Consider the following 22357-nt stretch of genomic DNA (forward strand, 5'->3'; position numbering starts at 1 on the left):
TCGAGAATAATTTAAAAAGGAAATAAGAGAATGTTTGTGTATGCCATTGGTGCTCAAAAAAATGGATTTTTTGGGTTGGGGATTTAGCTCAGTGGTAGAGCACTTGCCTAGCAAGCGCAAGGCCCTGGGTTCGGTCCCCAGCTCCGAAAAAAAGAAAAAAAAATGGATTTTTTTTTCTTTCCAGTTTGGCTTTCTGTTGCTACGATAAAACACTCTAACCAAACACAACTTACGAGAGGAAAGGGGTTTATTTGGCTTCTACTTCCAGGTCACTGTCTGTCGCTGAAGGAAGTCAGAGCGGGAACTGATACAGAAACCATAGAGGGACAGCACTTACTGTGGTATCTCTGGCTTTCTCCCGGCTAGTTTCTTGTACGAGCCAGGACCACTTGCCAAGGAATGGCATTGCCCACAGTGGGCTAGGCCCTCCAACATCAATTAGCATTCAAGACCCATAGATATTCCCACAGGTCAAGTCAAAGGATTCTTCAGTTGAGGTTGTCTCCCACCGCATGACTCTAGGTTAACTCCAGTTGACAATAAAACTAACCAGGATACCTTCCTTGCTACCAAGGAGTATTCTTAAGTGCTGGTGACCAAGTAAGGGACCAAGACCCTTCCCAACAACCTGTTTCTTGGGAAGCATTTCCCATGGCCAGACCACAAGGTCTTTCTAATGCTCATCACAGCCCATGTCCTTACCTTGAATTGCCCCCTCTTACCCAGTGCTCTCTTAGACCTGCTGATCATGGTCACGTGTCTTCCCTGCATCCCACTCATAACTGGAGCCTCATGGTGGGCTGCATTACCCATGGAAAGAGATTGAGGCAAGTCAGAAGACAGGAACTTATCTAGGACTCACAGCACAATGGCTGGTTCCAGAAACACAGCGGGCGGTCATGGATTTACTTTCTCTTTTGCATCGATGGTTAGGGAGTCACACTGAGTCAGGTCACTCTCTACTGGCTCAAGTGTTTTCCTCCCAGAATGTGGGCAGGCGCAATGGGCACCACTTGTTCTCCTGCCTCAGGAATCTGTTTCAATCCTTTGAGCTTCATATTCATTTTCCTTGAAGATCTACCTGTCCTCAACTCTCACCCATTCTGGGCAGTTTGAGTAGAGCTGACCTATCCAAATGAAGGAGGGAGATGAGGATATAACTAAGGGTTGGCCAATCAACATCTTCCTTCCTCCCAGCTACAGGGCCTTGCTTGTTCAGTGATGGATCTAAGGCCCAGTAGAGCTCAGTTCCAGGAAGTCTTTCTTTCTTTGAGACCAGGTCTCCACTGGAACTCATGATATAGCTCTAATTCAAAGCACTCCTCCTGTCCCAGCTTCCTGGGCGCTGGCATCGCATATATGAGTCACAACACACAATCCCAGGACTTCAGGTGGAATTGTTCAGAAGTTAATTACTCCACTGTGTCTGTTTTGAGATCCTGAGTTATTGTAACTCCAAACGGGATGGAGACTGAAACCAATAGGAAGGCTGGAAAAGAGAGGGAATGAAAGGGAACTCTGGACGACATGGTACACGAAGACACACCCTACTGTGTGTTATTTTCCTTGTTGTACCAGCTTCTATGTCTCAGTCCCCAGCTCAGCTCAATGAGAGAGGTATTGCTGGGAGTATCAATGCCTTGTATCCATTCTTCTTCCTTCCTTCCTTCCTTCCTTCCTTTCCTTTTCTCTTCTTTCTTTCTTTCTTTCTTTTTTTTTGTTGTTGTTGTTATTGGTGTTATTTGTTTTTTGGGGGGGGGTTGTTGTTTATTTGTTTTTTGGTTTTTGGGGGTGTTTGTTTGTTTGTTTGTTTGTTTTGAGACAGGGTTTCTTTGTGTAGCCTTGGACAGGACATCCAAGGACGGAACTCACTCTGTAGCCCAGGCTGATCTCGAACTCAGAGATGCCCCAGCCTCTGCCTCCCGAGTGCTGCTAGGATTAAAGGCATGCCTCTCCACAGCCCCTGTGTCCATGTGTTCATTTCCGCTTCCCGCCACTCAAGCTGGGATTTCAGGAACCTTATTATTTCCTTGGTTGTTATTTTGAGACAGTCTCGTGGTGTAGTTGGCGTCTAACTCATGGCTTCCTCTGCCTCCACTTCCTAAGCAGCTGGGATTACAGGTGTGCGGCAGCGTCCTGGGCTTCATTGAGCATTTGTAAGACAGTTACTGAGTTGGTAACTGAGGAAGCTCCAGGACAACTCATACTGCATGTGGTCCCTAGAAAGACCTCCCTTGGAGGTGAATTTGGGCGTAGGCTTTATGATGTCTGGATTGTTACATTTAAACCAAAGGTCCAGTGCAACATTCTTGCTTCTTTATCTTCCCATCTGTCCAAAGAGGCTGTTGACATGCCAAGGGAGGGAGCAGAACTGGTTAAAACGTCAAGACACCAGCCTGACCACAGAGCCTAAAGTGCGTGAGGACAGAGATTTGATCAAATGTGGCTTACGGCTGTGTCCGCAGGGCTCAGGAGTGCCGCTGTCACCCTGTGAATGAGGCAAATAACTGGATGCCACCACTGTTTTGCTCTGTGATTGTCAGTGTCTCCCGGCTGTAGTTAAGGTATTAAACTGAGGCTTCTTGCTGTGCCCTGGAAGGGGAGTGACTGTGTCACTCATGGAACAAGCAGGGACACATTTTGCAGGTCAAAGGGGATGCTGCAAACAGGTATCTTAGAACAACAACAGCACAACGGACTACCCAGGTAAACAGGGAGGCATGGCTGCCACACTTGCCTGGCCCACAGGGAACTGTGTCCATCTTTTTTTTTTTTTTTTTTTTTTTTTTTTTTTGGTTCTTTTGTTGGAGCTGGGGATCAACCCAGGGCCTTGCGCTTCCTAGGCAAGCGCTCTACCACTGAGCTAAATCCCAACCCCTGTGTCCATCTTTCTTTCTGGCTTCCTTCTCCTACCTATTCCCTCACTGAGCCATCTGCAGTTTCACCCTTCAACCCAAAGAAGTCCTTTGAGTACCTGGAGCTATCTTGTTATTGTAGCCCTCATTGAACACTACCTCCCTGAGATCCCTTCCCTGACCACACATCCCCACTCAAACCACCTCTATCCCAAACTCATGACTTGTGCCCGACCCCCCACCCCCCCCCCCGACACACCCACTCCCTGCACTAAGATCCCCTCATTGAGGTGGACAGGAAGGATGTACTGAATTCCCCCAGGCACCTGGTAACTTCTGGGGAGGTGTTTCTGAGGGTAAACAGACTCAAGGAAGGAAAGACGATGGACTGCGCCTATGAGGCCAGCCCAGAAATCAGAATTACTTTCTCCTCCGTCCCCTAGTTGTTTCATCTGAAAGGACTCTGGGGGCTGAGCCTGCATGAAGATAATAAACCACCTTCCCCACCCACCTCCAGGGATTCCCGGCAGACAGGCAAACACAGGGTTCACACAGACAGAAGACATCACTACATGCACTTAGGATTTGCCTAATTATCTCTGTCCTCCCCGATACTACAGCTCCATAAACTTGTCACAGTCCTGTTTGTCGTTTGGCACTGGCTTGCCGTGCACACACATGTGGATGTTTGTTTACAGAATGTGGCCAGCAGCAGAGCCTTCATGTGGGCTGACAACACCCATTTGACTGCCCCAGGGGACTGGCCTCCTGCCAGGACTCCCAGACAGATTACTGCTCTCAAATTCTCCCTTCCTACCCCCCCAACCCCCTCAGCACTGGGGTTGGAGCCCAAGACCTTGAACAAGCTAAACCAGCACTCTAACTCTAAGCCACACCCCCAGCCTCTCACTGGAGGATTCTAGGCAGGAGCTCTACCACTGAGCCACGCCCCCAGCCCCTCACTGGAGGATTCTAGGCAGGGGCTCTGCCACTGAGCCACACCCCCAGCCCCTCACTGGGGGATTCTAGGCAGGGGCTTTACCACTGAGCCACACCCCCAGCCCCTCGCTGGGGGATTCTAGGCAGGGGCTCTGCCACTGAGCCACACCCCCAGCCCCTCAATGAGAGATTCTAGGCAGGGGCTCTACCACTGAGCCACGCCTTCAGTCCCCTCACTGGGGGATTCTAGGCAAAGGCTCTACCACTGAGCCACGCCCCCAGCCCCTCATTGGGGGATTCTAGGCAGGGGCTCTGCCACTGAGCTACATTTCAAGCCATGGGAGTCTTTAAAGCAAACAAACAGAAACCCAATCAGCCAATGAAAGAACAATAATCATAACAACGATAACAACAAAACCTCTGGGTATTGGACACTGATCACTCCGGAGCCTGGATAAAAATCAAAGTCACCTCATCTCATCCAGGAAAGAGCTGTTAACAATGGGATTCATGAGAGAGGCATGAGAGGGGTTGAGAACGAACTCTCAGAAACTAGCTATGGCAACCACCGTGGCTCCCTGTTTGACTGAAACCGTAAGGGAAGGAGCCAGTGCTCAGGGGCCCAGTAAAAACTGGAGTTGTGGAGGACAGGGGAGAGACCCCTGTGGACAGACGTTATATTAGGGTGACATGAGACCCTGAAACAGTAAATAGACATCCCCACCCCTTTCCTCTTGATCTCACAGATCTCTTGCTGCTGCTTGACACAGGCAAAGCCCAGAAGGAGTCTATAGGGCATGGAGATGTTCAATGCCAGGAACAGGGTGTGTACAGGGTCCAGGAGTCACCAAGGAAGTGTGGGCGTGAGTGAGTGAGATTTCGTGAGATAGTTCTGTGTCTTCTGATCCTATCCCCTAAGAATCTCTTCAACCCACTCACCTCTGAGCCATAGAGCCACGTTAGCCCTTGCCTGACTGACACCACATTGCCCACCATGACCCATCCTCCACACATCAGTAGACAGAGCTTGTTGTCGCTGGGAATTATCTCACTAAACAGTCCAGCCTAGCCTCAGACTCATAATCTTCCTGCCTCAGCCTCCCAAGGGCTGGGATTAAAGGTGTGCACAGCCATGCCTGGCACAGCCGTCACTTTTATAAGCAACTGTGACCTCGATGGGCTGCCGACTGAATCTTAAACTCTAGTGTGTGTAAGCATGGTAGTCTAAGTCAGCTGGATGTCTGACTCACCTCTTATTTCCAGCCTGCACTGCAGACACATACACACACGCTCACACACACGCACACGCACACGCACACGCACACGTACATATACACACATTCTTTTTCAGTCCTTTGCCATGTCTGAGGTTTGTATGTGCTGTTCACTCTCACATTCCAACCTCTGGCGGCTTGCCCGTGCGTCCTCTTCTTTAGATCTCAGCTTGAAATCCCATCGCTAAAGATGACTTTCACAAAGCAGGGAGGACTCTCAGTCAGTGACTCTCACCACCCTTGAGTTTCCTTCCTTCATTATGTGTCACCGCTGCAATTAACTAACCGATTGTGTAACATTGTTTATTTTCTGTCTCTACAGGGAAGACTGTGAACACTCATAAGAGCTTGCTGTGTGGGTCAGATGTACTGTTGGGGCCACAGCACAGTACCTGGAACATAGTAGATGCTCAGAAAATACTTGTTGAATGAATGAATGAAGAAAGTTCCTGGTACACCACACCAGCCTACTTGGGTCCAACTCACTGAAAATGGCTGAAAGGGTTGGATAAGATTTGTATAATATAGTAAAAGCAAGGAAGGGGATTGCTGGGCAGAAACCGAGGAGGAAAGGAATCCTGGTGGTAAGTTTGAGGAGAGGCTGTTGTCATCTCTGAAGCACTTCTGATCTTGACAAATCTGAATTTTATTTTGTTAACCCTGTGGAATGAGAGACAGTGATCAAACCTTAGGGCTGATACAAGGTGGGGCAAATAATAAATACCCATCCCACATTGCCGTGGGATTCCCAAGGGCTACACCCTCAGTTTAAGGGTGAACCAGAAGGAAACCATCCCTCGCATCAGCTTGCTCTCTGTCTTCCATCTCCTGAGTAGATCTCAGGGCCTTCAAGTTGGAATAAGGGAACCCTGAACTGGCGATATTCCTAGAGGCTTGGCTAGAGTCAATGAGCATGGGTCCCCACAGGCAGGTGGGAGGGGAGAAGTTGGGGTGTCCGAGGGAAGTGGGAGGGTAGAGTTGTTGGGTGGATAAGATCAAGGAATAGTATATACATGTGTGACATTGTCAAAAAATACATAAAAGATGGCCTAGAAAATGCTCCCCTAAATCTCAAGGTTTTCTTATAAGCAATGACTAGTGGCTAGTCAAACCTAGCCAGACACATAAGAAAGCAAGGCACTGTGGCCTAACACCGGGAGAACAAATAGGAAGCAGAAATAGACCTTCGAGGGATTCAAACTGTTGACTTTAACTATACACGTTTTGCTTTAAAACAACTGTAGCGGCAGAACTCTGAGAAAAGTAGAAATTTCAGGTATGGCGATTGATGTATACCCGGGATTCCAGGATGCTGGAGGCTGAAGCAGGAGGATTTCAAACTTTACACTAGTGTGGCCAACTTTGAGAGATCTGTCTCAGAAAACAACAACAACAATTGAAATAGATTTGAAAAGGAATGAAGAAATTTCGTCTCTAAAAAACGAAATGACAGTAAACCAAGTCAAAAACTTCCAATGGTCATGTTGATTAAAAATCTTTCTAGGGGGTAGAGAGAGGGCTCAGCGGTCAAGTCAATGGTCACTGACTACTCACCCAGAGGACCCAGACTGTATTCCCAGAATCCACCAATCTGCTCACAACCATGTGAAGCGCTAGTCGGAGGGAGTCCTGACACCCCTTCTGGCCTCTGTGGGTACTGCATGCACATGGTGCACAGACACACGTGCAGGCAAACACATACCCAAAAAAAGAATAAATAAGATAAAATAACCACACTGAGAAGAAGAGAATCAGCGAAGTAGAGAAGCTGCCGGAAGGATCGCACCAAGAAGGCATTGGATACCAACAAAAGGAAAGCTCAGAAGACGCACTGTGAAGTAAGGGAGAATATGCTTTTAACAGCACCTGTTAAGGAGACGAGGGAGAAAACACAGCAAGGTCCTTTTATGTTTACGATTTGTCAGGTTATGCGTATGAGTGCTTTGCTCGCATGTATGTAAGTGCACCGTGTGCATGTCCGGTGCCTGTGGAGGTCAGAAGAGAGTATGGGAACCCCTGAGACCTGAGTTTCAGATGGCTGTGAGCTGCCACGTGGGTGCAGGAACCGAACCTGGGTCCTTTGAAAGAGCAGCCAGTGCTCTGAACTGCTGGACCAACTCCCTCTCTGTTTTTAAAGGAGTGATAGATAAGAACTTTCTGGAACTGATGAACCTGAAGGGAAGCACTGGTTAGCAATGCCTTTTGTGAATCTATCTATATCCATGTTTCACAGGACCCAGAGCTTTAAAAAAAAAAAAAATACCACTGGGAGATCCTGGAAGACGTCTGCTCTTGGCCAACAGCCACTGTATTGTACAACGGCAAGAGAAATAAACGTAGCAAAGGACACAGGAAAACAACATCGAAGATGGGAGAATTAACCTGCTTGCCTTCCATCCAGCTATGTGGGCAGCCTGACCTCAATGTCCTGTCCCGTTCCTCCTTGCCTCCCTCCCGTGGGCTCTGGGGACGACAGAGACTGGGAGTCTAGTGCTCTGGGTCTGGGGTGCTGAAGGTTCAGTTCCCACCCGGCCCTGAGGATCCTCATCCTGGATCCTGCTCCCCTTCCGTTGTTCTTTAGCCTCCCAGTTCTGGGCTGTGGGGTGGGGTGTTGGGGGGTGCCTGGTAGACAGTGACTGGCCAACTGCTATGGACTGGCTGTAGCTTGAGGAGGGTATCTGGGAGAAGCGGTGCTGATGTACCCACTTCCTACAAGCCCAAGAAGACATGAGCATGCTGTCTGGGGAGTTCTGGACCCCAACCCCAGCACTGGCTGAAACCAGTAATGCCTTTTATTAATCCAGCACAAAAGCATCACCTAGGACCTGGCTGGCAAGGAGCCGGGATCTAGGCTCCAGAGGCAGGCAGGGAGTTACTCAACCCAGGTCCTGCAGCCCTCTCACTCCCAACCCTTCACTCTCTTGGAGAGGTGAACAATCTGGCTGGCAGGTGGCTTGTTTGTTTCTGACTCACCCCCCCTCCCCCTTAGGTGGCCAGGTGGCCCGTTCCATTCCCCGTTCTCACTGTGACTTGTCCTGGGATCAGGCTCTCTGTGGTTGTGTTTTAGAAGAACACACCACTCGTCGTCATCATCTTGCCTCTGGGAATCCCGGCACACCTTTTAGGCATGCTCGAACAGAGAGGCTGCCAAACCTGCGGATGGTCACACAGCAGGTGTGTGTGTGTGGGGGGGCAGGGCATACACGGTCTCACGCTCCCAATGGGTGGGAAGGCAGGTTCAGCTCTTGTGTAACCAGCACCACGGCCGGGGCACTATGAGCAACATCTCGTGGAGTCTCACAGATGCCCTGTTGTCACTACGCCAGTTCATAGGCAGTCAGAAAAGACATGGCCAGTTGGCAGCCCATGGTGACCGAAGATGGAGATGTCACCTAGATCACCCAAACTTGGTCGGAATGGTGTCTTAGATATGCTGTTCCAACCTAAGAATTCTCCAAGGTGCTCCGAACGATCTTCTGTTGATTTAATTTTTTTTTTTTTAATGAAAAAACCAGGGCCAGTGAGATGGTACAGCACCTGCTACTCAGCCTGACCTACCTGAGCTTGATCCACTCATGCACGCACGCACGCACGCACGCACGCACGCACGCACGCACGCACGCACAGAAAAGAACTAAGGTGAACTGAGTTGAGCAAGGGAGAGGGAGGCTCGCCAGTGGAGGGGATGTGACATGGAGCCAATTTCTCAAGTGTTAAGAAAAAAAATGAATGTCTCCCTTCCTCGGGGTGGATCTGGGGGTGTTGTGATTAAACTACTCTATCATGTGGGCAGAGTAGAAGCCCAGGAGTTACTGCTGCTCCTGACCCCAGTCCTAGACCATTGCTCCTGCAAAGACATGACCCTGGTCCACTGGGGCTCTGTGACTGTGGCAGCTGGCTGGAGAGAGGCTAGGCTATTTGGACAGAGAGCCCAGGGAGACAGAGGACACGGAGCAGGCTGTTCTCCTTCCTAGCATGTGCTGCCCCACATAATTACATAAACTTCGCGTCCCTCAAGATGCTCATCTGGCCTCTGACACATTTCTGGCTTGGAGCCATCGTCCCCACCTCCCCTCGGCACAGGGGCCTGGCCTGTGACTCACCTGCCTCCACCTTCCTCACAGGAGATTTCTCCTTGAGCAGAGGAAATCAGCCATTTCTGCACCCGGAGAATTGCTGGTGTGGGGGGACCCCCTCACATACACCTCGGACTTGGATGCTTCTCCCAAAGCCTCAGATTCAACCCCACGTGCATCTGCATGTGGTGTGCTCCTGTCCCCACGCCAACACCCATAGGGTGCCACTCTCCCTGGGCTGCCCTGGGACCTGCTCACACCTGGAGCCTGTCCCCTGTCCTCTCTTGCTGCCCTGTGCTGACAGCCCGGCTGACCTGGGTGTGGAGAAGCTAAGGGTGTCAAGCCTGCAGTCCCACTCAATACCTGCTGTGGTCCCTACTCTGGGCAAGTGGATTCCAGTTGCTTCCTGTGCTTGACAGTGAGGCCCAAGAGCTGCCTTCCTGCCTTGTCTGAGGAGTTTGCTCATTAACTGGAACTGCTCTCATGGTGACATTCCTGGCAGTGACCGGGAAAGGGAAGAGTAGATTTCCAAAGTTCTTTCTTGTTACCTCCCTCACTTCTAGGGAAGTTTGGCTAAGACCTCCTTTTATCTGTCTATGAGCCCATTCCCCAGAACCCCAAGAGCTTCCCTAGTTGTCTGAGGCCTGGCCTGACCAACTCTTCTAAGAGTTCTATGAGTAAGAGTCTCCGTCACTTTTCCTGGACTCAAGCTAGCGAAGCAAGATTTAGGGGAGAACAGAGGGAGGGGACAGTTGGAATAGTCCCCACAACCCTCACACACAGTGTATGTATGGCTCCCACTCTCCTCTCAGCAGCGAAGGGAATTCAAAGCCTCGCAACCTGTTCAGGGTACAGTTTTTCGAATAAAAACGTTCGTGGAGCCTGGGTATGCATCTACAAGTTAGAGGCCGATAGTGAAACTGTCCTAAAAGGTAAGAGAGAGAGAGAGAGAGAGAGAGAGAGAGAGAGAGAGAGAGAGAGAGAGCACTAAGAAAGAGAAGGGGACAGAGAAAAAGAGGCAGGAGGAAGGGAAAGAAGAAAGCAGCAAGGATGCTTGTCTTTGTTGATCACCAGTCGCTAGACTCTTATTTGTGTTTGAAGAGACACAACAGCCATGCGCCCAGAAGCTTGGGAAATGCCTTCGAAGGAAATAAGCATGCTTGCTTTTTGGGAAGGGGAGGGGTTTTTTTGTTTTGTTTTGTTTTGTTTTTGTTTTATTTTTTAAGCAACGTTAATGCGACTGCATATCCTCGGATATCCGGGGACAAGGTTTTTTGCCCTAAATTATTCCCAGGTTTTCAGGGACAGAGGTGTGTCTTACTCCTCCCACACAGGGATGGCTCACTTGGGCCAAGTGTCTCTCAAGCTTAGCCTGTTTACCTTTCACAACTCTGTGCCTACGACAAGGTGCTGGTTTTGCATATAATTTGCATAAAAGGAAACCAAGCCACAGAGGCCTGAAGAGGCTTGGTGAGTGCCACCCCGTCAGCCAAGGCAAAAGCCAGGATGCAGTTTGAAGCCAGGACCGTACGGTCCCACTTCACGGGTCATCCCCACAATGGTACGGGAGGGATGGGAAACTCTGACTTAATCAGGGGAACAAATTGCTTCTGCCCCTGTGGACTCCTGAATGAACACACGTCAGTGTGCACCGAGTCAGGATGTCTGGGCTGGATGTGTACAGCTCTGTGTGCACCACCAAGAAGACCCAGTAAGTGCCAGGGCCTTCTCTACCAGAGTACTGAGCAACCTGAACACTCCTCATCCTGCCCCCCAGGGATTCAGAACTCGCAAGGCTAAATTGGGCTATATTTAAAACATTAAGACACGAGTACCTTCAAATTGTTCTGGGATAAATGCTCTGTCCCGTGGACTCCTGGGCCAAAGCCAATTACAGTGCCGCCAGGTAGGGCTTATTCCCTATAAATCAGTGGGAATGTGGTCACACGGATTTTAAATATCAGATTAAAATCAAATTAGTGGGAAAATTTGGAGCAAATTGCCTTCGAGTACAGTGAGCGAGTCTATTTTTAAAATGTTGCCGCACCAGGCAAAACAGTGAGGCAAACACATTTCTTAACAGCGAGCAGACACTGTGCTGAGAGCGATTTGTCATGCTTAGTCACTGTAATTGCCCCGGCAGAACTCGGGAATCAAATAAAACATGTTTGCAAATTGTAAATCACTCAAGGAGGCCACTTCCGACGGGTCCTAACCTGACAGTGAAGGTCATGGCAGCTCCCCGAAGAGCTGGTACCCAGTCCCTGACACCCCCCTTGCCACCTGTTGTCTGGGCTTAGCAACTATGTCCAGCTGAGACTCTATTGCCCAACACGGGCACAGGAAAGCCACTAGAAGTTGGTCACATTTCCTTATCGGCAAGAGGGATCCAGTACTTGTGGCGGGGCAGTGGAAGTAGGGGGCAGCTCTGGGAGGGGGCTCTTGGTGGGCTTCAAGGGAAACAGAGCAGTGTGAAGCTCTCTCTATGACTTTGAATGGGGACAGGGTTCCTTAGGAAGGAGAGGCTTTATTTCGAGTGACATGTTTGGGGATGCCCCTTGCCAGGGAGTAGAAATAGCTTCAGGTCAAGGAAGGCTTGGGACAGGCTGTGGTGGTTTTCTTCAGACCCTGTCTGGGTCACTCGCTGATGCGTCTTGAAACCAGACTGTTAACATTTGCTGGCTAGCCTCTTGGCTCTCAGGCTACTACTCCTTTATGAAGATCTTTCCAGGCATCCTAGAGAGGAGAGAAGAGGGAAGACATGGAGGTCTGAAATACATTTAACTCTCAACTGTTGCGTCCAGTGCTTCCAGGGCGCACAGTGGGCCTTCACCTCCACAGTGTCAGCAGTTCACAGCAGACTTCAGATAGCTTGTCCTTCTTCCCTGCTCTCTTCTTTAGCGTACCAGGTCTTCCCTACCCAGTGTCCCTGTAAAACATGACCCTCCACGGAGGCCTGGCCACTCTCTGAGTCTGAGGATAAACTGATACCACATTGCTATCCAGTACTATCGAGGGCTGGGCACATTGCCTCACTAGAGTCTTGTTCTGTAAAAGCCATTTTCTAGAAGCAAGAACTCATCTATTGGAGGCAACAAGGTGGACGTCTATGATCCGTCCTTTGGGCTGCTCCTGACAACGGCTCCCTCTGCCCATACTCAGTGGACCTTTAGCCGACCCTGTAGACTGTTGACTGGAAAGAAGAGAGCAAGGGTGTTCCAAAAAGGAGAGAGATAAGCTGAAGGAGATACTAGCATTCAGACACACAGGCAATGACCTGCCCTGAGCTAGATACTGGATGTCTGCTGGAGACAAGGTCAGCAAGACGCCAAGCAAGGACCCAGAGGAGTTCTAAGAACTAGCGGTGACCTTGAGGGAGGGTAAGGGTGGAGGATGGAGACCAAGAGACAGTGAAGACAAAGGTCAGAAAAGAGCTCTCTTCGTCTGTAGGAATCAAACAATGCTGTGTTGCCTCTCTCTTTCCTCTCCCTGCCTCTCTTTTGCACTCTCTCTTTGTATGACTATGTGTGCGTGTGTATTCAGGTGCATGTGTGCAGGATGCATGGAGGGAGAGGGCGGTATGTAACCTCTGGCATTGCTCCTCAGGTGCAGAAAGAGGTGGGAGGAGGAAGAAGCGAGGGGGGGGGGAGCGCCTGTCTTCTACTGGCTTGGAGCTCTCAAAACAGTCTAAGTGAGGGGGCTGGAGAGGAGGCTCCGTGGTTAAGAGCACTGACTGCTTTTCCAGAGGTCCTGAATTCAATTCCCAGCAGCCACATGGTGGCTCACAACCATCTGTGCTCTTCCAGAGGTCCTGAGTTCAATTCCCAGCAAACACATGGTGGCTCACAACCATCTGTAATGGGATCCGATGCCTTCTTCCGGTGTGTCTGAAGACAGACAATATACTCATATACATAAAATAAATTTAAAAAATTAAAAAAAAAAAAACCAGTTGAGGTGAGCTAGCCAATCCACCTCTCTCTGCTTCCACAGCCTGTCCCCTCCCGTTTCTGCCTTTCTTTTTCTTTTTTTTTTTTTTTTTTGAAAATGTTGGTTCTGACCAACCAAACTCAGGTCCTCATGCCAGGCAAGCACTTGTTAAAAAGTAAATTTCTACCCAACCTGATAGCTAAAAGAAAACACCACCTTTTCCAGGTAAGGTGCAGCTTGCTTGGCCATCCTGGACACAGAAAAGGCTAAGAGGCAGGGAGATTACAAGTTCAAGCCCAGCTTGAGCGACCTAAGGAGACCCTGGTTCAGACTTACAGGATGGATGATGACTGAGGCCGGGGTGTAGCTCGGTAGCACAGCACTTGTGTAGTTTGCAAGCGGCTCTAAGTTTAATTCCCAGCACAGAGAGGAGAGGGGTGCGGGGAGAGGGGGAGCTTTTTTCTTTCTCGGTGTACTTCGTGGGTCGCCGCCAACAGTAGTCACCAAAAGAGGAACTGCTAAGGAAGAGTTGAGCTTCATAGCTCTACCTAGACCAGACTCAGAAACGACAGAAGCGGGTCCTGTGGTTCACGCCCAGCCCCTTTCCCAAGGCAGCTGAACAATGTGGACCCTGGACTTTTCATTTCCGTGGGGAGCTCCAGTTTCAGCTCTTCCGTGTCCACATGGGGAGTGGATGTGGGCACAGCGAAGGAAGAGAAGAAGGCCTCCGTACACCCGGGGAGGCCTGCTCTTAATGGGTGGGGCCAGAAAGCTAGAAAAATAATAAATAAAGACAAAAGTGAAGAGAAGAGAAGGGCTCGGGTGCCAGAAAGGGGCTGGCGGTGGCTGTGGCTGGCTGAGTAATGGGTTCCACATTTGTCTGGCTCTGTTTGCAGCCACCAGGATCCAGGGCGTACAGTGGGCCTTGCGAGGGCCAGAGGGGACGGCACAGCTTCTGGCAGACTTAGCATACCCTTGGGATGGTCCTGTGCCTCTCTGGGCACCACATGGGCAAAATGGGGTTGGAAGCATACATCCCAGCGTCCCCCGCCTTCCTCTGCCCACTACCACCCCCAAACCCCACCCCTGCTCCAGGCTCCTGGGCTCCTGCCTGGTCTACACAGATTGTTCGCGTTATTAATGCGTTTTCCCAGAGATTCCATCTGGCTGTTTAATTGTTCTGGGATGGGGCTAGGATGCTTTGATAGTGAATTGGTTTCTTCCCTAGGTTACAGCTTTCCTTAAGGGTTCCAACCACGGGGAGCCGGGGTTGGGGGTGGGGGAGATAAGAGTGGGGAGGGGTGGGGTTGAGAAAGAAAAGGTGGCATTATAGAAGCAAGGAAGAGACCGCGGGTTAGGGGAAGGAGGGGGAGGGGGAGGAAGAAAAGGGCATGCGATGGGAGAAAAAAAAAAAGAGAGAAAAGGGCTTCCTTTATCTACCAGCACAGCAAAGCAGCAACTAAAGCATTAGTGCCATCCAGGCAAGAACAATACTTCATGCTTGCAGAAAGCTGGTGGGCGCCCTGGAAGAAGTTGCCCCTTGGTTAAGGAAGATCAGAGTTTCTATTCCCCCTGACCTTCAAGATGAGGGGCCCCCTCCCCTCTTGTGAAATCCGCAGCTTGTGGAGGCCAGGCAGGTTCCACCTGGGCTGGGAAGGAGGGGGCGGGAAGCCTGGGAGGGGTGGACACTCCTCACCCTTCCCAGTGGCTCATGGCAGGTGTCAGGGCCAAACCCCATGTTCACAGATTCCCAGGAGATCCAAGAGATAAGGGTGACATCCTTGACAGCATTAAGCTATCTGGTGGCAAAGGAGTCACCTCCCTCTCTCACTCCCGCCCTTGTTTCTCTCCTGGAGGCTGCCAGGGGACACAGGGCTCAGGAGTATTCCAGAGAAAGAAGTGGTCTCCCCAGCCAGGCCGTGTCCTGGGAAGGGCTCATGCCTGGCAGAAGTTTGCAGGCATTTGAGGACAGAGTCCATGGGGGGGGGTGCTGGCCTCACTAGACACCGGGCTTACTTAGGCTGATGTTTCCACATCAGGAAAAGCCCCTTAGTGCATTTGTTACCCTGACACGATGACATGGCTTGGGGACCAAAGGGTTGTCAGCTCCTCAAATGCAAGACCTGAGTCTGTTCTCAGTGGTGCCTTAATCCTGGGCACAGGCCCTGGATAAGAAGGCATTCAATGAATATTGAGGAGTACGTTCAGTTACTCACGAAGCATGAATTCCCTGGAAGGCCACTCCCAACTAGACATAGAGCACAAACTGGACAGGGCCACCCTAAACTGCACCCACACCCCCAACACAGACCACACCGGAGGCGTCCCTGATTGGGCCCTTCTTGTTCCCAATTCGGCCTATGAGGAAACTTGGGTTGGGTGTGCAGGAAGAGTGCCCCTTCCATGAGCCCCTGGAGAGAAGATCACCCCCATGTCAGGTGCTAGGAAAAGGAGAGCAGGAGGGCCCCCTCCCCCGATCAGCCAAGGACCTGTTCTCAGAGCAAAGGGGGAATTCAAGGATCATTCCCTGTAAACAAGAAAAACTGGAATCCACACTGAACTCAGAGGGTTTGCTGGGGCCTGCAAGCCACGGCCTGCCCCAGCCTCTAGGCAGGCGGTGGGGCTCTGCCTCCCTAGTTCCCAGGCTGACGGGGCAGGCCACCGCCTCCTCACTGGGCTTTGGCCTTTCCTCTGCCAAGGGCAGCCATGGGTGAGGAGGTGGCAAGGCACAGGGCAGAGAGGGAGGAGGGGTAAGGGGTTGGTGGGACAACTTAACCACAAAGGCCGGTCACACTAAAGTTTGCGGAATTTAAAAGAACTTGTCGTTTCTCACCAGTATAGATACTGTAAGCTGTTCAGCTATCACAGTCCAGGTGAAGAGCCCAGTGGCCTCTGGGCTCCACAAGGATGTCGAGGATGGCCACCCTTTCCTTACCGGCCTGTTACCACAGCCAACTCCATGTCTGCACCTCATGGGGCAGTTGTAGCAGTGGACATGGAATCATTAGAAGCCAATCCCGTTTGCCAGGATGGAGAAAGTGGGGCAGATGAATCTAGGTAGGCTAGGGTAAGGCAGGTGCAAAGGGGGCTCAGCACCCAAGCTGCTGCCCCGGGTGGCACTGGAGCCTGGGACGTGGGCAGTAAGGGGTGAAGAGTCCTGCTTTGCAGGGCTCCGCTGGAAGGCTGGGCAAAGGTGGTGTGGTTCTTGCTCTCTAGGGCTGCAGCTGAGTGATTTGGGAACGAGGCCAAAGGGTCCCCGAAGCTGAGAGGTTCTAAGAGGGCTCCCTCTTATTCTAGGATGCAGAGAGAGACCACAACCCTAAGACAACACTACCCCTCCACCCCTGAGTTCCAGAGGACTTGGTCTTTAGGCTCCCGGTGTTCTCAGCTTAGAGTCCTTATCCCTTGACTGCCGTGGGCACATCACCCAGGTAAAGAGAGACTCCAGATATGCAAACGGAGGACCTCAGACACAGAAAATGCTGTTTTCAAATGGAACCCAGCCCAGAGCAAACCTTACAAGTGGCTTCTCTCTGGTTTTAGAAAGACACCAAAATTGAGTTTGATATGTTTATATTATAGATATAATACATAGGACATCTAGCATGAAACTTTGTGTCCCCTCCCCCCCCCAAAAAAAAGAAGAGAAGGAAGCAGTCCACCCCTGCTTCCAGTGGCAGGGTTGTGTACAAATTGGCTGGAGGTGGCCTTCTTTCCAGACCCAGAGCCAGGGCCTTTGGGGATGGGGGTGGGTGGGTAAGGCAGTATAAGTCTCAGCCGAGGAAGCTAAGGCCCACAACTACATACACCCTTGGAAAACTAGGGGAGAGGGAGAAGCCCACTTCATTTCATTGGTCCTCTGGGAGGCGAAAGAAAAAAAACAAAACAAAACAAAACAAAAAAACCAAACATCCCTAAACCAAAAAGAACGAGAGCCTCACTCAGCCCCTTCCCCTGAAGAGTCTCATTTTGGCAAGAATCAGAGCAAAACCAAAACAAAACAAAAGACCAAATAAAATGGTGGTTTAGCATAGACGCGCACACTGACATTGCACAAGGCACCGCTGGGACACAGAGACCAGATACAAGTGTTGATATCGGATGATAAAGCAAAATATTTGGGAAGCTTGTCATAACTCCAGTCCCTCTGGGATGGATCGATTATGCTTCAAGTTCCTTCAGCAACAGCGGCTGGCGACATACAGTACACACAAGGCGGATGGTCCCAGTGTCTTTTCATCCTCCACCCCGAAGACCAGAAACTAAGGTCCCTGTCTTCTACCACTTGCTTAACCACATGGCCAGCTCACAACTCAGCCTTCTGGTCTGACTGGGGGTGTTGCCCCCTTCTCCACGAACTCACCCAGGAAACCTGGCCTGTTGTAAGCTGGGGGTGGGGGGAGGAATGTAGATGGAGGAGCGAAAAGCAAGGGGCTAAGAACCCTCCATCTCCATGTAACTGGGGGTGGGGACACTTTTAAGACTCAAATCCCCAACTCCCTAAGTCCCTCCCCTCTAAGGACAGGGACGGAGGGGCAGCTCAGGGACTGCTGGGACCTCAGCTTCCTGAATCTTCCTCCTGCCCTGGGCCTGCACCCTTCATTTTTCTCATGGGGGCCTGCTGCAGCTCTGGAGGAAGCAGGAATCCTCCAAATAAAATATCAAGGCACATGTTTGCTCCCCCTACTCGGTAGGAAAAGGAGCGAGTTTTGAGTATCCAAGGCACAAGGTTACTTCCTTAATACTAAAACTGCCGGGCTCCCAGCTCAGCTCCGCGGAGAAGTCTCTCGGTCTAAAGGAGAAACCACCACGGCCTGACTCCCTCTCATCTTAGACGCACCGAGTCCGGCTCAGAGGAAGGGAGGGGACACGCGGAGCAGGCCAGGCTTTCAGGCGACACCGGAATCTCCTAGTCCTGGCTTGCACGGTCCGGGCAGCCTAGAGATCCAGCGACCCTAAACCATCCTCCGGGTCCCCAGCCAGGGGGCCGGCTCAAGGCGGTCCCGCAGCCGCGCGCCTCACGCGCAGTTGCCCATGGCCTTGACCAAGGAGCTCTCAGGCAGCTGGCGGAAGATACCCCGCAGCGTGTCCAGTTCACGGCTCAGCTGTTCCACCCGCTTGCGCAGGCGGTCATTGTCACTGGTCAACTCCAACACCTTCTGCTGCGTCTCCACGTTGCGCTGTTTGGCTTTATCTCGGCTCTTGCGCACCGCGATGTTGTTGCGTTCCCGCCGTACCCGGTACTCGTTGCTGTTCTTATCCACCGACTTCTTGGCCTTGCCCGCGCCGGCCCCGCCGCCGCCGCCGCCCGTGCGGAGGTCGGGGTGCGGACCAGCCAAGCCCTTGAGCGAGCCCCCGGGGCCCGGCAGGCCCGCAGCACCCATTGCAGGCGCGGGATGAGGGCTGGGCACGGGCGTGGGCGGCGGCGTAGGGTGGCCAGGCTGCAGGTGCATGGTGGTCTGGCCGCAGTGTGCGATCTGGAACTGCAAGTGAGGGGCGCCAAGTGCGCGGGAGACGCGTGCGGTGCGGTGGCGGTGGCGGCGGCGGGGGCTGATAGGGGAAGAGGCCGGCCAGCGCCAGCTGCTTCGCCTCGTCCTCCTCGCGGGGCTCCTGCTTGATCACCAGCGGCCGCAGCGCGGGCGCCCCGACGCGCTCGTACAGGGGCTCCAGCCTGCCGTCCAGGTAGCCGGCCGCCGCACAGCCGTAGCCGGGAGGGGGTCCGTGCGCCCCCGCGGACATGACCGCACCGCCCGGGCCCGCCGGGGCGCCCGGGTAGTCAAAGTCACCGCCGCCACCCGCGGGGCCCGCCGCCGCCTTGGCCTTCTCCTGCTGCCGGTTGTGCTGGAAGAGGTCGGCCAGGAACTCGTCGTTGAAGGCGGCCGGGTCGATGTAGGCGCTGATGTCTATAGACGTCTCGTGCTCGCAGATGCCGCCCAGCGGCTCCGGGGCGGCAGGTGGGGCTGGGGGCGGCGCGGGGCCCGCGCCCCGGGGAAAGCCAAAGGCGGCGTTGCTGGGCGCGTGCGGGGGGCTCTGGAGGTGGCTGCTCATCGGGGGCCGCGGCTCCGCCTCGTAGAAGTCGGCCGACTCCATGGGGGAGTTAGAGTTCTCCCCGCATGGCGAGCCTCGGCGGCCTCCAGCCTGCGCGTGGCGCCGCTGTCGCCGCCGCCCACCCAGTACCCCAACTCGCTCGCGCCCGCGCAGCTTTGGGTCGCGAATGGCCAGGCCCGCGCGGGGACCGCTTTTATAGAGGGTCGGGCATCGCCCCCTGGTGTCCAAGCGGGTCTTGGGCGGAGGGCGCCTGCCGGATGGTGCCTGCTGGGTCTTAGAGCCTGCCTCCTCTTGTGACTTTCCAAGGCGGTGAGTGGGGCGGGAGCACAGTGCTAGTGGAGAGAGATCGTGGCGCAACGCCCACTGACTCCTGCGCTGCTAGGCGAACCCGGCTTGCGGCGCTCAGCCCCACCCGGGCGGCGCTGTCGCCCCCGCACACACGTGGTCCGTGGTTAGGCGCCCCTCCTTTAAGCCTCTAAGTCACCCACTTTCAGCCAAGCCTAGGGAGCCCGGGAGCATCCAGAGGCCGAGCAAGGGGAGGTGAAGGTTGGGGGGCGTTTGGAGAGAGAATGTTAGTCTTGAAGCTACCGTGGTGCAGACTTGTCTTAAAAGCTGGGACTAGGCCTGTCTCCCACCCGGATTTTTAAAAAGCTGTGGCGGAGAGCCGCGGCGCAAGGACGGTAGGGACTGCTTTGGACCAGCAACCTAGCGCGCACTGCCGAGAGGCGAGGCCCAGAGTGCTGAGATTGTGCGTCTTTATCTCTGAACTCCAGGCGACCCCACTACTTCCAAGCAGAGCACCTCTCTTTCGCCCAGCCTCTTTAGAACTCCAGGGTCCCACGGGCTCTTCAGAGTAGTAGGGCGCTAGGACCCGGCGGGGAGCGGAGGCGGCCGCTAAACCCGGAGCCTAGTGGACCTGGCTGGTCCACCCGCCTAGGCTGGAAAACTTTCTTTTTAATTATGTCTCCAGGCCAGCGCGATAGGATTGCTAGGCTTATGAGGCGGACGCTGCTACCCTGCGTGGAGCTTCTAGTCAAATGTTCCGGACCCCCCCACCACCACACACACACACACACACACACACACACGCCGGGACCAGCGGGTGGGTCCTCCGGGACTCGCGGAACAAGACACTAAGGAGAGCGCGCAGGGGCGGGGAGAGGGCAGGGTAGTGGAGTGAGAGAAGTGAATTTGAATCGGGGATCGTGATCCCCAGGCGGGGCCCATAGTCAGGGGCCTGAAGTCAGTTTTCTTTCCCTACTGTCATTCAGAGGGGAACTAATCTCGGTAGCTCGGGTGTCCAGTTCTTGGCTACCGAGCCTTTCGAGCACCCACTGGGAGCCCCCTGTCGAGTCCTTGGGATCCTCCGCACCGCGCCGCCTACAGGCTCGCGGCTGAGGGTAGGAGTTTGCGAGCGTCGGCTCCCCAGCCACGTGGCGTCCAGTTCATTCTCCACCTGGATCTCCGCCGCGGAGGTCCGGGACAGAAGGGGCCTGGTGAGCACCCACGTCTCTCGTTTTTGCACCCCAAAGACCCTTTGGCGGCTTCTTGAATTGAGGCCTTACGTCCTCTCGAACTCCATTTGTCCCCGTCCCAAGCTGCTGGGGGTCTTCCTGCGACACTAGGGTGTGCAAGGTCAAGACCCCCCCAGTGCAATGGCCATTTTAGGCCAGGAAAGGCGCTACGATCCGCCCAGGAGGCTCAAAGAGGAGCGGCTAAAAACTGTTGGGGAGGTCTGCTGTGCTTCCACTGTGGTTTACAGTATAAAGAACCGACTTCGTCTGGAGGACGCATCCTGTACTTTAATCAAATTCTCATTCAACATATTCTCAGTGATTAATGGCCCGACTGCTTCATTTTCGGTCCAGAGCGCATAAACAAGATATTTTTAGCTTGATGCTTTTGAACAGAGCGAATAGAAAGCAGATATACTAAATAAACAACCTGGCATGAGCGGGGGATCGCTCTCTGGGCCAGATGCGCGCGACCCATTAATACACCATGCACCTGTGGATTGTCCCCTGGAGAGAAATCCTTAAAAGCCGAGAGGGATCTTCAGTCTTTCTACTGAGCTAAATATAATGCTTGTTTGTTTGTTTGTTTGTTTGTTTTTCCCCTGAGGGGAAAGGGAACACTGTGAGAAAGTTCCTAGCTAAGAGAGACATTAGTAGGAGTCTGATGGCTTTAGTTGTTCTCGCTTATGCAAGCACAGGGACTTAGGGTTGCAGGAAGCCAGAGCACAATATAGTCGTCAACGAAAAAGGGTGGGATAAGTGTGTGAGGTGAGGGGCGGGGACTGGGACTCCTGCCCCAAAGCCTGCAGGTCCGGAGTAGCTGACAGAGTCCTTTTTACTGCTCCAAAAACCCAGGGGAGCATGAGAAGTGTCCCTGTATGTGACACAGGTAGAGGGACAGATATGTATATGCAGTCAGAGGGTAGGAAAAGTGTCATCATAGAGAGGGGACACCAAAGGAGAGGGGGGGAGCCATCGCCCATGAAATGGTCTCTTGAATTAGAGGTGGGAACGTCATTAAGGCTGTATTCACACCCAGCCCCAAGGAACCCTGGGCTCTGAAGAAGGCAGCCTCTGATTGCCGGATTTCACTGACTCTGATTTCCAGTCTCCTGAGTGAGGGTCAAATATGTACCTTTACACAACTCAGTGAAATCCCACTGCAGCCGACTGAAACAGGCCATGGGAGAGGGTTTCATGCAGGCGTGAGACTTTGAGCTATTTCCTGAAGTAGGCAGGAACTCTCTGGAAGGATAAGGAAGAAAAGCGTCCCCCCCACCCCCACCCCCTTGGAGGAGGGAACAGCAGGTGCAAAGGTGGAGAGGCTGCCGGGAGCATGGCCTGTTCTGGTAACAAAGGACAAGGGTGTTTGACAGGCTGGAGTGTGGGGAGAGTTAGGGAGGGGCCTAGATAAGGCTGGATCCACAGACAGGGTTGGGTTGATGGCCAAGGCCATCCCAGGTAAGCAAACCGGCTTTATCTCACAGAGCATTTATCCTCTTGTGGCTGGTCTGGGAGGTTTTTTTTTTGTTTTGTTTTGTTTTGTTTTCTGTCCCGTTTTGGGTTTCTGAGAGCCTACTCCAGGTAGAAAGGAGAGGAGCTTTTGGCTAGGTGAGAAACATGGGGTCCACAAAGGGGTGTGGTGTTACATACCTGGAACCTCAACAGGAAGACTACAGGTTCAGTGACAGTCTAGGCCACACTGAAAGGACTTGTTTCAA

General features: G+C 52.7%; 1 protein-coding gene across 1 annotated transcript; it reads right to left on the reverse strand.

Moving 5' to 3' along the window:
* Positions 1–16630: 16630 nt before the first annotated feature.
* Cebpa (CCAAT enhancer binding protein alpha) lies at positions 16631–19398 on the reverse strand. Its single transcript, XM_032893864.1, is given in 2 exon segments — positions 16631–18582; positions 18584–19398. Coding segments are annotated over 2 exon segments (1071 nt in total). The 5' UTR covers positions 19165–19398; the 3' UTR covers positions 16631–18092.
* Positions 19399–22357: the final 2959 nt, after the last annotated feature.

This window comes from Rattus rattus, chromosome 2 (genome assembly GCF_011064425.1).
Source record: "Rattus rattus isolate New Zealand chromosome 2, Rrattus_CSIRO_v1, whole genome shotgun sequence".
NCBI classification, from domain to species: Eukaryota; Metazoa; Chordata; class Mammalia; order Rodentia; family Muridae; genus Rattus; species Rattus rattus.